Source organism: Babylonia areolata, chromosome 1, assembly GCF_041734735.1.
Source record: "Babylonia areolata isolate BAREFJ2019XMU chromosome 1, ASM4173473v1, whole genome shotgun sequence".
Lineage (NCBI taxonomy): Eukaryota > Metazoa > Mollusca > Gastropoda > Neogastropoda > Buccinidae > Babylonia > Babylonia areolata.
This window is the reverse complement of record NC_134876.1, coordinates 30,074,315-30,090,174: the sequence shown is the minus strand read 5'-3', so window position 1 is coordinate 30,090,174 and position 15,860 is coordinate 30,074,315. Positions and strand designations below refer to the sequence as shown.

The 15,860-nt window shown below is 38.4% G+C and overlaps 1 protein-coding gene across 1 annotated transcript; it reads right to left on the bottom strand.

Moving 5' to 3' along the window:
- Positions 1-923: 923 nt before the first annotated feature.
- LOC143281601 (phosphomannomutase 2-like) lies at positions 924-11,741 on the bottom strand. Its single transcript, XM_076586849.1, has 7 exons — positions 11,642-11,741; positions 10,692-10,806; positions 10,204-10,280; positions 8,849-8,940; positions 6,669-6,768; positions 5,475-5,666; positions 924-3,444 (listed from the first exon to the last, which is right to left on the bottom strand). Exons 1-7 carry the CDS (start codon positions 11,711-11,713, stop codon positions 3,331-3,333), a joined length of 762 nt encoding a protein of 253 aa, XP_076442964.1. The 5' UTR covers positions 11,714-11,741; the 3' UTR covers positions 924-3,330.
- Between the last annotated feature and the right edge of the window lie 4,119 nt (positions 11,742-15,860).

Here is a 15,860-nt window from a genome sequence, read left to right as displayed (position 1 = left end):
CACATTCGCAGCATTTTGTCACAGCTTTCCCAGCTGAATCCACAGCACATCCAGTTGTGAGGAGGAGCTGGCTGAAGCCAATAAAATCCCACAGTGGTAACCATCTCATGTGGTTTGAACCCACGACCCTCCAGCTGTAAAGTCTGTGATGCTAACCACAGCAGTTGGTGCAGAGTCAAATGCTCATATTTTGATGACAGGTGATAAAACATCTACTTCCATACATAACCAGTTATTCAATTTGATAAATTCATTAAACTTTTAATGGAACTTAATGAAAGATAAGACAGAAAAAGGAAAAGAACAAAGCTCCAAAAGGGTGCTAGACTTATCGTCAGAAATCTTCCATCAGGGAGGGAGACAGTTTGCTTTCATCCTTGAGACTCACCATGTTTCACAAACCCTGGTTCCCAACTACAGTGGGCCCTCAAACAAACTTATATGCAAGTCCCTCCAAATACAGGGTAGCAAATTTCCACATGTACAAGGGAAATCTTTTTGCCACCCCAAAATCTGAATGGATGCTGAATGAAAAACAGAGAATTTTTGTTAAAAATAAAAGAAAGAAAAGAAAAGAAAAAAGCTCAGGAAGAGATGTGGTGCAACATGGTATGGAAATGGGACCCAGAGTCAAAACAAAATCTGCAAAGAAAACCAAACAAACCCATGCACACTTTTAACAGACCAAGTGATTAAGATGAAAAGAAAAAAAAAGAAGAAGAAAGATGTAGAGATGTGCATGGTATGATATTTATGTATCTATTCTGAAGCCTTAATGCATGACTTCAAAGAATGACACAGTTTCTTTTTCAGAGGGAAACTTAGCATATATGTATATAACCATACCATGAGGGTGTATGGCAAAGTGATGTAAAAACAACTGTGCCAACAATAACATCTTGACAAACAAGTAAGCATTCACTTTGAATGTTGTCTTTATTTTTTCCCCCGATAAGCAGTCCAAGATAGCAAATAAATAGTGAGCAATGTAGTTAATATGTATTTAATATAATGAACAAAGTTAACAGATAAATAAAACCCACCAAGTAGAGTAACAACTCCCGTAAGTTAGACATTTTCATATAAGTTTCATATAAGAACAGCATAGACTAAAAAAAAAACAAAAATAAAAAACAAAAACAAAACAAAACAAAACAAACAAAAAAACAAGAAAAAAACAAAAACAAAAACCAATCACTCAAACTAATAATTTATGAGAAATATGTACCAGGTATTAATATTCACACTTAACTGAGACCAGTTCAGTCATGGATAAGAGGAATCTGAATCACACCTGAGACCAATTACTATATCATATCATCACGATAACAGGAATCTTTCATGATGTGTCTTGTTTTCAAACACGCACGCACGTGCGCCCACACATGCATGCACACTTGTTTATGTCATTCTCAGTTCGGTTTTATTTCCTCAGTCCACCATAAAGCTAGACAGTCACCTCTCACACATGGAAGCTTCTATTGCAGACATAATTTCATGGGACTGCTAAATGAAGAAAAAAAAAAGAAGAAGAAGATAAGAAGAGAAAATGCAAATGAGAATGACCAGTAAATCCATCAAAGAATATTTTGTAAGGTCAAATCACTGGCTTATGTCCACACAAAATGAGATGAAACATAATACAGACACCAACAGGATATCTCTTGCTCTTTCTGGAAAATACACAAACTTAACGAAAGAAAAACAAATCTATTGTTGTTGCATGTTATGTACCACCTTAAATGATGTGATGTTCAAACACAGTTTTTCACAAGGGGTCTAAATGTGATTGCTCAGCAATTCAATTCTCTTATACATATGGAATATTCTTAATTCACAACAATACACTGTCAGCATTAAAGACAACAACAATAGAAAAATAAACCAAAACAAAAATGGAGACAAAAACAACAACAAAATCACAATTCTCCATAAACCTATCCTCAGGGAAATACATTTTACAGCAATATTCTGAGGAAGACATTGTATGTGATGGAATGACTAAAACCTGCTCCACTTGTCTGGAAGTAAACTGATCACTTTCTTCATTGACTTTTCATACAACTTAAAATAATTGCAGTCGCTGCTGCTCTGTTAGTGTGAACACAGTAATAATGTAGATTTGATATTGAAATAATATGATGCATAATCACACGGATATTTAGCCAAAACTGTATCACAAACCAATGAACCATATGAACTTGATTTGACATCACTTCTCCAAAGGCACATGCATGGTAAGAGCAACTAAACACAACTAAATAACACATTCATTCTTCATGTGATGAATGTGTAATGTTTTAAAATGAATAACACATAAGGAAAAAAAATGCAAATTATACACACACACATGTGCATACACACACACACACACACACACAAAATACATACATACACACACTCATGCCTCAACATACCTTTATTCTATTTGTGCTCTTACTGTCAATTTGCATTAAGTCTGAATGTCAACCATCCCTTTATTCCTACTTTATTTCTAATACATTAATTGCCCACCACATAAAAGCTAAGTGATGTAAAGTTTTTGCTATGTGGTAAAACTTATAGCCATTTGAGATTCACAAATTCATTTGTCAGAATTCCACTTGGTTTTCCCTAATGAGATATCTTCACAAGAAGAACTACAATAATTACACCAAAAGCTTTCACATGCAAGTTTAATGAATACCTTTGCACGAAATATTTCAATAAATGAAATTCATACCCTATTTTTTCCAACATCTTAACACAAAATCTGATAACAGAATTTATTTGATTGTCTCATTTGCAAGTTCCATGTATGGATTGTTCATGTGCTTTTTAGTCTGCCTCCTTCTTTCACCCTAAACATTTGATTTCTAAAATATTCAGAATCACTAGCATTTCCTAATGTAGCTAGAAATACTTTGAAACAAGTCTTCTTGTTTGTAAACTTGGAATATAAGCAGGTGTACATGAAATAACTAATATAAATACAAAAGTAGGTTTTTGCAAGTAATATAAAGCTTACCCTCATGATCCACTTTTTAACTACATTTCTTTGCATCTGAAATTTAAATTACAGGAAATTTCCATGCAATATGCCTGAAACCCTCAAAGGAGACAATGATAACATAAAACACTCCACATATATTAATATAAAAGGGTGCCACAATTACAGAAAATTCAAACAACAAAACCGCCAAAAATCAATGAAAAACCCTCACTTTAAAATGTAGCTGGAAGGAAATACATATGTGAACCAATGATAACCACAGCAGTGTATATACCTTGTAAGTTCCAGGGCAATGCTACTCACTACACAAATTAGTTTCAGCTAAAAGAGACGTTGCATTATTGTTTGGCATTGAAGAACATGTTCTTCAGCTGTTGCAGTGTGTCCTGGGGGCTCGAGACTGTGTGTCCGATTGTGCGCGAGTCTTTGTAAATCTCATGGTCATTTCCTCCCTGCACACAGACAAAACACATGAGTAGTTAGTAATCTTTAATCCCCTGCAAAACTGTAACTATGTAAATGGGCTAAAATTACCCACGTCTGCACTCAGTACTTACTGGTAAGAGGTAGATGATGACAGACATAACATCACACTGCAGTACAAAGGATTTCCTGCTGGGGAAACAAACAAACAAAAACACACACAACGAAACTTCCAAATGTAAATCTGATGTCCTTTTCTTTTTTTTCTGTGTTTGTGGGCTATAGTTCCCATGGTCACTTGTATGTATGTATGGGGCTGTTTATAACCCTGCCATGAAGGCAGGCATACTCCATAGGCTGTGGTGCATATGTTAGGTATGTTGTGCTTCCCAAACCAACGTAACACTGACGTGAGTAACTGGGTTTTAAACAACCATACTGATGTATGCTGACATGGGAGATCAGAAAAATCTCCACCCATTAATCCATCAAATGCCAGTATAGGAACCCAGCCCAGAACCCTCAGATTTAAAGTACAACACTCTAACCACTCAGTTGTTTAGCATGTGAAATGAGTTTTCTATTTTAATTTTTGAAAGTAAGTGCCAACATGATTTATCTAAGTATTTGCTGTGTCTACCGGTTGATTGTGATCGTGCCTTCATATGAGCTGAATCGCCCAATCAGGCCAAGTAGTTTTGTGACCTGCTGTGACTCATCATCAGACACAAAATGAGAACGCCAAAGAATCAATAGACAGACAGAAAATACGAAAAAAAACTTAGCCGTATGCAGAGCACAGGAGCAGGAATCAAGATGGCTGCCGGAACAAGCGGGCACTAGTCAGGGATGCAAAGGGGAGGTAACCTACTTCGGGAGGTTATCGGCTGTAGCAACTTTTGTTTTCTCCGCACAGGCGGTTAGTAGTTTGCACAGGACAGGAATCAGACCCCTGCCGGAGTCTGTACACTAGTGGGTCACAGTTAAGTATGTGTAATTAAAACATGTTTTAACAAATCAGAATATATTCTTGATTACAGACACTGGATACAAGTCATCTTCCAACTGCTGATGTGCACTCTCTTATTAATAATGTAAAACCTGGCAAATGGCAAAAGCATTCATTCTGTGTGCAAGTCTGATACACTGGATCTGAGAAGACTGTGGAGGAGATGAAAGAAAGCTGTTTTCATCATTTCCATTATTTTTTGTGTAACCAAGCGCTCTGCTTGCTTCAAAACTTGCTTCACACATCAGCTATAGCAGACGCTGTTTTCGCAACAAACTTGCCAGTCTTCAACGGTTTGCGCAGAATGTGTGACGCCATTCCTGGTTTGATGCAAAGCCAATTCTAAACCTATTCTCTAAACATCTATTAAATCAAGTCTCTGTATCGTTCACTGCAATACTATATTTGTTGTGCTTAGACACACACTTAAATCAGTTAGAAGCATACTTGATTTCAGTTAATCGTTCGTCAGTCTAAAGATTTCAACTAAACCACAGCCCTTTACCACCAAGTGTACCTTGTTACAACTTGGTGCTGTGAGCAAAGGATGATGTGCTAATTCTTCTAATATCTCTTATTAAATTAAAGCCCCTAGCCAAATTCACAGCTAACGCTATCACATTTGTTTTCTATATATGGCAGAAGCATGAATCAATTGCCAGCTTCAGTCCTCATGTTAATTATGAATACTGTAGACAGGATATAGAAACTACAGTTTCAGAGTACAGTAGTGCCTGCAAGTCCAGATTTTTCCATGGTGCGGTGGGGATGTTGGGAAATCTTAGCTTGCAAAATGGATATCAAAAGCTTTGACTTACTGCAGATTTTTCCAATAACGCATAGATATAGCTTCAGCTCCATATCTTAACATTAAGCTAATTTATAAAGCAGAATTTTTTTTTCTTTTGTATTGTGATCTTAGTTTCATTTCATTAAAAAAGTGGTATATATATAGTATTAGTCTGTCTTCAATTGTAATAATTCAAATAAATTGGCTTGCTCAAGGAATAACCACGCACTGAAACAATTCATCTGTTGCTCTGAACTCACTTCACTGGTTTTGTCTCCAAAGAAATGGACAGTTTGTATGTTGTCCTTTTCAATGAACTGTAAACAGAAGCGCTTGTCCCAGCCTTTAGGGTAGACATCAATGCTGATCTGGCCCCCAATGGCAAACTCCAGGCCAGCATCAGGGAACTCCTTCCTCAGTGCTTCCACAAACTTCTCACGGGTGTGATGTTCCTGTGATTATATGAAAGGGCAACTGTAAGAATATGATGATTACATGAAAGGGCAACTGTAAAAATATGACTGCTGGGAAAATGTAAGTGCGACAATGTAAAACAACAACAACTAATTGTTTTCATTTGTTGAACTGATTTTTATTTGTTCATCCATCTACTTTTGGCAAAATTCCATTTAAAATGTTGACCATAATCCATTGAAAGGAATCACAGAGAGAGACAAGACAACTGACAAGACATGACAAGATAAAATCTATACTTTTTCACCCTTTGGAGGCATTAAACAATAAATTAAGGGGGGGAAAAAAAAGGAAGAGAAATAGAGGGGCACAGTCAATTAAGGAAGAGTATCAGTGAGAGTCTTTTAACATGCTTTTATATGAAGGAGAAAGATGGCAGAATGGTCAAGACGCTCAGCTGCCAATACAGAGAGTCCATGAGGGTGTGGGTTCGAATCCCGCTCTCGCCCTTTCTCCCAAGTTTTACTGGAAAATCAAACTGAGTGTCTAGCCTTATGGATGAAATGACAAACCGAGGTCCCGTGTGCAGCATGCACTTGGTGCACTGAAAAAGAACCCATGGCAAAGAGAGTGTTGTCCTTTGGCAAAATTATGTTATTAAAATCCACTCTGATAGTTACACAAATATATAAGCATGCACTCAAGGCCTGACAAGTGTGTTAGGTTATGCTGCTGTCAGACATCTGCCCAGCAGATGTGGTGTTGCATATATGGATTTGTCAGAATGCAGTGACGCCTTCTTGAGAAACCGAAACTGAAGCTTTATATGGGTACCACAATTACACTATTTCATTAATGTTAAACTAGATAATTTCAGAGTTTATAACTATATATTTTTGTTGCTTAGGGGTTCATGCTGCTTTCAAGAGAATGAAAATGTTTATCTCATCAAACTATGCAAATCATATGCGCTCCTTTTAAAATCATCAACTAATGTGTTACTAAAATTATGTTTAAAAATTTCTTCTTTCTTTCTTTACCTTGTCATATTCTGCAAATTGCATACGCTCTTCTTGCGAGCAGCTTCTGCCAACAGGACACAAGTTGATCATGCCATTACGGAATTCCACAAATGTGCCCCTGCAAGAGAAAATAAATCTGATTCAAGTTCATCTGTGTTAATGTTTTTTACCCAACACATAGACATGTGCACATATATACAAAAATACTGGCTTACTTTTAAACAAGGATCATACATGTCTGCACACACACACACACACACACACACAAACAAACACACACAAATATATACATTTTCATAATTGTTTGGAACCCCCCCCCCACCAAAATTGTTTGAAAAAACACACCAAAACAGGATAATCAGGTCACACACAAACATGCACATCTCCCCCACCCACCCCCTACCTCTCTCTCTATATATATATATATATAAAACTGGTAAAACTGACAAAAAGTCTAACAAATAAGTTTAAAATTGTCCTAGATTTTCAGCTTTATTGCCTTGATTATGGGGAGATGTGTGCAGAAATGCTGTTGCTCTCATCCTGCACCTCTTTCGTATGTGTGCACATAAGTAAAAATTTAAAAAAAAAGAAAAAAAAAGGAAAAGATACAGGCACTTGAGAATGTTGTATAAATTCAAAAACTAGTATAAATTATCAGAATCTAGAATAACAGTGGAAAGTATACACACACACACACACACTTACAGCATTTAAGAGTAATTTAGAAGTTAAAACCAAATGCCTGTTCAACAGGACAAAGAAGATAAAATCGTTGCTACAAGTGCAAAATGTACTTAAAATCTTTTCAGTGCTATCGCTCCACAGCACTCCACAGTTTTCCAAGTACCCATCACAAAAAACATACTCACACACACATCCTTTGGCCACAAACCCACTCACACACACATACACACATCTGCGCATGCACACGCACACACACACACACACTCTCTCTCTCTCTCACATGTGAATGTGAAAATCCGGGTTGCAAACATTGGGCAAGGTGGACTTAAAAGCATGTATATATGAGTCTACATCAAGAGTGAGAGAGAGAGGGGGGGTGGGGAAAGTAAGGGAGGGGGGCAGGTGGAAGGAGGAAGGAAGGAAATATAGGAGATATAAATGAGGAAATTTTCGAGAATGTGGGAGGATAAAGGAGAGAGGGAATGGAGAGAGAAGGAAAGGGAGAAAGAGAGAGAGAGAGCATGGGTGAGACTGGGAAAGGAGAAGTGGTTAAACAGTATGTGACTATGCTTTAACATTCACACACACTCACACACACACACATGTATACACACACAAATTTGCACATGTGGAAGGAGACAAGACCAGAATCACCTAAAAGAATATATAAAAAATATTTTTTTTCTTACTCAATGGTATTGAGACCAAATTTAATGGGTGGAGTGTTTTGAGTTTAGTGATCCAGAATTATATATATATGTATCATATCTATCTATCTATCTACACACACACACACACACACACACATGCCATGTGGCACAATATCTATCTGTCTTCAAGAACTCCGTGTCACATGCCAAATGTTCAAAACAAGAAACGTTTTCTACCTGAGAATGGGCTTAACAACAATCTCAAATCTCATCTTCAGGGTTTATGTTTTATGCAAAGAAGAAACTGTGAAAACCATGAACTGATGTTGGTATACAGTAAGTATGTATTGTACTCACCTCACCTGCAGAGTTTTTCAAAAAAGAAAAGAAAAAAAAAAGATATTCAGAACTCTCACTCCCCTCAATGACAGCCACACACCGAGCCATCCTTCCGTCACCCACACATGGTTTAAAAAACAAACAAACCCATGATAACAATAATTACAAGGTGGGTTTTTTTTTCCGATCACAGTAGTTGTTAAAGCACACCAGAACACAGATCACAACCATTTAAGGAAATGGAGATGTTAGAAGAGGAAGAAAAAACAAAAATATCCCTGCCAAAACATGGAACCATTCAATAGCAAAAGTCAAATTTCTATTTTCCATATCACACACACACACACACACACTCACACATATATTTTTTTTTCCAGCTGCCTTGGTAGACACAATTCAAACCAGAGAGTAACAGAAAATATGTAGCATGTCTTTATAGAAAAGTCACACTTTTGACTTAGTTTATCACTTAAGCCAGTGCATAATCTCTATCCCAGGACTAAAATGCGAGAAGAAAATTACCTCTTGCACGGTAGAACAAGTTTACTCATGTGCCCCAAAGCAAAGTTGATCAGCTTCTGCAATGTGTCATCTCCAATGAACTTCTGTATGTTCTGGACAAAACAAACACAGGGCATGTGTTTTCAGTTACAAGATTAATCATGGATAAATCATTAGATGAGTATAATTTTAATGGTAGTTAATGATAGCATACTACAAACCATGAACAATGTAAAACAGTTTCAATGGCAAAAGGCAGCCAACAATGAGAGGTTGAGATAACTTTATTCACATTTACTGTAGCTCTGTTCACTGCTTTATTCACATTTACTGTAGCTCTGTTCACTGCTGTTCCAAGACCATTTAATGGCCACATATATCTATATTACAATAATGCATTTATGTATATTTTCTTTCCTCTGTCTTTCTCTGTCTCAATTCCATTTCATGATCATTTTCATAATCAAAAAAGAATTATCTGTAAGCTTTTCTCCACTATTCATATGTAGACCTGCTGATCAAGAAAACAAAAGGACCTTTACCCCTTGCCTTCCATTTTAAATGTGATGCATGTGCACACTGAAAATACCTGATACATTTCTGCTTGGAAATCAACCTACAGAAGACAGTTAATGGGAAACAACCTATTTTGGTGCTCTATACTATAATATCCTTTGAGGACTGAGTGCATTGAATTGCGTTCTCTCTTCAGAGTGTCACTGATAGAAGACAAAACACATTATAAATTCAGTTTTTGATTTAACTTTTTGAGCTGACACTTCCAGCCTGGACTGCACTGATCCCAGAACTTCATGGAGTTTTGATACCATGATAAGATCAGTTTGCTTTGATGCATACAATGTAATTTCAGATGAAACATAATAACATACAATTACTCTTTTGTTGTTGCTGGACATATCTATTACCTATAGATTTTGCTCTTCTCTGTGTCTCATCACCAATATAGACTGATATTAGAATTGTTAACATTTCGTTACATTGGATATTTATTTTACTTCTACCAAATTTGACAACATTGGCATTACAAGGATTCAGTCACAGCCCCCCCCAACATGACATAATTTCAATTATCTGAATAAACGATAAAGAAACAACCAAAACTCATATAACCTTTGCTGTGTATCATGTGTGCAGAATTTCCCAAACTCCCACTGAAAAAAACTTGCATGTGTGCATTTGTGCGTGAACACACACACACACACATCCACATATGCACATCCACATATACACACACACCATGCATACCCAGATAACAGCAAGACAATATATATGTATACAAATCCGGGCATGCATAATTTCTAATAAAAATCTTCTTTTTATTGTGGAAACACATCAGGTTTACAACAGATTCTCACCTGTTTTGCAATCAAATTGCCCTCTTTGAATGCCATCAATCCATTTTCAGCAAAGACATAGTCATATTTTGTATGCACTGAAAAAAACAACAAAAAAAACAAAAAACACAACAAAGCATTACTGAACATTTTAATGAAATATACCTTGAAACTGATAAAAATAATTTAGGAAAAATTAATCACTATATTCTGTTACATTACAAAGACAACACAATTTAATATCTGAAAATGCTTTCAATACAAATGAAGACAAAGTGATATGTTATACTGGTTTGTAAAATGTATCTTTAGTCTACTATTAAATACATGTCATCCACAAGTCAATAATTCATTGGTGCTGATCTTGGTTATTTGAGCATATAGATTTACACACACAAACCCATAACACACTCTCTCAGTCTCTGTGACCATTTAATGCTTAATTCATGGCCTGCAAATATCAGAGTACCGGTAGTCATTTTTGATGTAGGTAGAGTGTTAATACTTACCATCATCTCCACCCATCTGTTCCGCTATCTTCACAAGATCTGATCCCCCCACCAGTCCAACAAGAACTCGCTCCTTCAGCTTCATCAGGAAATCTTCTGTGGTTGCATCTATCATCTGCAATGCCAATGTTCATCGACAATTACAAAGCTGTAAGTTATCCAGTGGGGAGAAAGAAAGAATGCATTGAAAACACACACATGAGAAAACATAAAAATATATTCACCCCCCAACCTCCCCCCCCCCTCCGTCCCCTCATCCGCAACTGCTTGATAGGCAGCAGGCCTGTGAATCTGTTGACGCAACAGACTGGAAATGATCTCCACTCTCAACTTGCTAGGCACCGATGAAATGTTTAATCCATGATCCCCAAAGAGGAAGTCCAACTCTCATCAACAACATCCATCATCTTTCTTTTCTTCTTCTTCGTTCATGGGCTATAACTCCCACATTCACTCGTACCTACATGAGTGGGGCTTTATGTGTATGACCGTTTTTACCCCGCCATGTAGGCAGCCATACTCCGTTTTCGGGGGTATGTTTCTTTTCAAATAGACTGAGACAGAGAGAGAGAGAGAGAGAGTGATGAAACACCACTCACTGATTGCGATTCCAAAAATTCCCTTCAAACCATTAAAAAATAAAAATAAAAATAAATAAATAAAAATAAAAGCCCGTTATTTACAGTTGACAAAACTGGTGTTTTCATCAGTGATCATATTCACACTTCAGGAGAAACGAGAAACAGAAAATAAACAAAATTCTCTGACTTGAAATGTTCATCAATGATTGCATCAACACAATCGATGCAGCAGACGGACACTACCGCCGCTGTACATTGTAGTGGTATCAACAGGAAACCATCCAGATCCCTGATAATCTTAGCCGTTAAGTTTTTAGCGCGATACAATAAGGTGGTCAAACGATACTATTCGCATTTCATAGAAATTACCTGCCGAGGCGCTGTCAGTGTTCCATCGACATCAAACAAGCAGAGCGTGGACGTGTCACGTTGGGACGCCATGCTGTTGTTATTCTGAGAGAGTTACTTGGCCTGAAAAGGGCGTGGTTTCCGGTCTAGACGGACAAGCGCAGTCGTTGAATTTTGGGATCGTCAAGAAAGCAATTTCGACATCCAAAACACACACACACACACACACATCTATCTATATATTTTTAACCGTACGATGTTGCGCTATTCTGCACAGAGAGAGAGAAAGAGAGAGGGGGTTGCTCACAGCTGGATACAACTAAGAAGGCTAAAATTAAACTAAACCAAGGTGGCAGGTGCAGATTAATGTATGATTTAGAGGCTTAATTTGGTACTCCTTCTACTCCTACTAAATACTACTACCGCCACCACTACTACTACTACGAACACTACAACTACTTCTACTACTACAACAACTACTACTACTGCTGCACACACACACACACACACACACACACACACACACACACACACACACACGCACACACACAGACTATGACAGCTACGAAAAAAAGTGTGTGTTTTTTCCCTAAGTTTTTAGGTATCATCTGGGATGGTTCAACTGCCTTATAATAGTTATAATTGTTGAGGACAAATTAAAAAAAAAAACTTGAGGAAGGTGGGGGAGTAGACGGAAGCAACTGAGACACGTACTACAAAAAAACAAAACAAAACAAAACAAAAAACAAACAAAAAACAAAAACAAAAACAAAAAACAAAACCAAAAAAACCCACAAAAAACAACAACAACGAAAAAACAAACAAACAAAAACAAAAAACAAAAACAAACAAAAAACAAACACACACACACACACATACAAAAACGAACAAAAACCCCCAAACAAACAAACAAACAAAAACAAACAAACAAACAAAACAAACAAAACAAACCCAGCAGTTGTGCAGTATCTTTCACTGATTAAATATTAATAATAATAATAGCAATAATAATAATGGTATTTATGTAGCGCTGAATCTTGTGCAAAGACAAATCAAAGCGCTTTCGCACCAGTCATTCACACGCATACATAACTCTAAAACTGGAGAAACTGAAGACAAGGAAGAGGCAGGGAAAGGAGGCTATTTGGGGAAGAGGTGGGTTTCCAGGCCAGACTTGAAAGAGTGTGGAGACTTGACAAAGCAAAAGAGGAAGTTCATTCCATTTGTAAGGTCCAGAGACAGAGTAAGAACGGCGGCCAAAAGTCGAGTGTTTTAATCTGGGTATGCACTAACAGAGTGGATCCGAAGCCGATCATAGTGAGCGAGATGGAGTGTAGAGGTGAAGGCAGCCACAGAGATATGAAGAGGCAGATTTGTGAATACATTTATAACACAGAGCTGTGCTGATCTTGTACGTTATTCTGTGTGAGACAAGAAGCCAGTGGAGATGTTGCACTGAAAAGAGGAGTGATGTGCTCAGATCTTTTCTTTCTGAGGACGAGTCGGGCAGCAGAGTTACCAGTGTACGGCCGGCGCAGTGAAGGGACTGACTCAGTAAACATGGATGAAGCTGGCAAACCGGCAGACAATAGAGAGTTACAGTAGTCAAGGCCAGAGAGAATGAGAGAAACAAGTCTAGATGTTGTGTCAATGGACACTAGATATTTCCGGATGGAACTGATGCGCCGCAATTGACAGTAGCAGGATTGACATGTCTGACTGATAAATTTTTGCATGGACAGTGTGTTGTCAATCAACTGAGGACAACGCCGAGGTTCCTGACTGAGCTGGAAAGAGGGATGGATGTACTGCCAAGTTTGATTGTGTCAGTTGTGATGGAAGAGAATTTTTGTTTAGTTCCTATGACTATTACTTCAGTTTTGTCCGCGTTCAATTGTAACTTATTTAGAGTCATCCAGTTTTGAATGTCCAGGAAGCAGTTGGATGTTTCTTGCAAGAGCGACGACAATTTTTCAGGGGTATCGCTCTTCTGGAGTTGAGTGCCATCAGCATAAGAATGATGACGAACATTATGGCGGTTGATAATTTCAGCGAGAGGAGCAGTGTACAGTGTGAAGAGCACTGGGCCTAAAATAGATCCCTGTGGGACTCTATGTTCGATTTTAACGGTTCCAGACTGGAAATTATCAACAATGACAGACTGGAATCGATCAGTGAGATAAGACTTGAACCAGTTTAGAACAGTGCCGTTGATACCAAATGCAAAATGAAGACGGGAAATGATAAATGGTTTATCGTGTCAAAGGCGGCTGACAAGTCGAGAAGAGTGAGAAGGGATCGAGATCTGTCCTGAGTCGGACGCTAGCAGTAGGTTATTCAGGATGTGGAGGAGAGTGGTTTCGGTACTGTGAACAGCACGATATTCAGACTGAAATAGGTGGATGAGCTTGTTGAAAAAAAAGTGGTTGTTGAGCTCAGTGCTTCAGGAAAACTTTTTCAAGGAGTTTGGACAGGAACGGAAGATTAGAATTAAACTGGTCGATAGTTTTTCAAAATGTTTGCGTCAAGGTTGGATTTCTTCAGAAGAGGCCGGACGATTGCAGTTTTGAAAGTGGATGGAAACGTTCCAGTGAGAAGGGATGAGTTGACAATATTGGTGACTGTGGGGAGAAGCTGTGAGACACACTGGGAAAAGACAGAGGCTGGTATAGGATCGAGCTCACGGGATTTTATTGTCATTTCTTTCAGGATTTCATGGACTTCTGTTTCAGTTAATGGATTAAAGGAATGGAGTGGAGTGCCGTTGAACTGGGGATCAGGATGAGCAGGTTGGACTGAAAGGCATTTGGTCTAAGATGCTACGAATATTTTGGACTTTTTCGAAACAGAAAGAGGAGAAGACATTGGGGAGTTCATATAAAGTGTAGGCAGAAGGAAGAGGAGTCTTTTTTGCAGTACTGAGATTTGACATGATAGAGTAAAGAGATTTGGTGGATGTGGCATCGAGAACTTGAGAAGAAAAGAAGTTTGTCTTCGCTGATGAGATCATATGTTTGACTTTATTTATTTGTTTTCGGAAGATTTGATTGTGGACTTTCAGTTTTGTTGATCGCCATCGCCGTTTCAACTGGCGATGTTTGCGTTTTGCAAGTCGGATGTCTTGTGTGTGCCATGGGGCGGAAGGGCTATCAAGGAGCATGCGGGTAGTGGGTAGTGCATGTTCATCCAGCAGTTGAGAGAGGACAGTGTTGTAATGTGCAGAGACGTCGGTGCGGGAAGAAATTTTGGAAAGGTGTTCAGCAGCTTGAGAAGAAAAAGTGTTAATCTTGATGGATTTCAGGATGCGACGAGTAACGGATTTTTTGGGGTTCTGGTAGGTTTTGAAATATTAAGCAAGAATATGACAGCAAAATGGTCGGAAGAGAGTTCGTCACAGTCACTGACGCAATCATGGCATCAGAGTCACGTGTGATGAGCCAGTCCAACGTATGGCCAGATCTGTGTGTTAGTTCTGTAACGAGCTGAGAGAGAGAGAGAGAGAGAGAATGATTGGGCAGAGATAGACATAGGCGTTTCATCAGTGGAAGTTTGGTTGTCGAAATGAAAATTGAAGTCTCCGAGGATGATAAGTTTGCCAGAACGAAGGTTGTAGTAATCAAGTAATGTTCGGAACGCATCGTGAAACAGAGAAGACGTTAGGTTGTTGTTTTTTTTACGACTAGGAGGAGGACTATAGAGACAACAGAAGATGACTGAGTGACCGGGAACATTGAGAGTGACTACGAGAATTTCAAATGTGTCACGTGGAAAGGCGTGGTTATGGGAGATGGAAAGGGAAGACTCCAAGACTATGCGATGCGATGCCACCACCACGAGACAGTCGAGGAAGTGACTTGGTTTTGTATCCAGGGGGTGTGGGGTGGGGGTGGGGGTCAGTTGTTTAAGTTTGGGTTGGTGACCATGTAATTTTAACCAGGTTTCGTTAAGAAATACGATATCAAAGTTATTTTCAAAAATATAATCAGAAATATAGTCAGTCTTTTGATCAGAGCAGACAGATTGAGCATTGAACAGGCAGGCATGAAAGAGAACAGAGGCAGGCTGCATGAGAGAAATTTGATGGTGAAGCAGGCGAGTCAGACAGGCAACGGAAGGAGACGATGGTGACTGGACAGTGGATGACAGTGGGTGGGTAGAGAAAGGTCCGGGAGTTGAGACAGGTGTGGAAGGGGTAGAAAGCAAACCAGAGCAAATCACGGGAGATACCGTACACATTTTG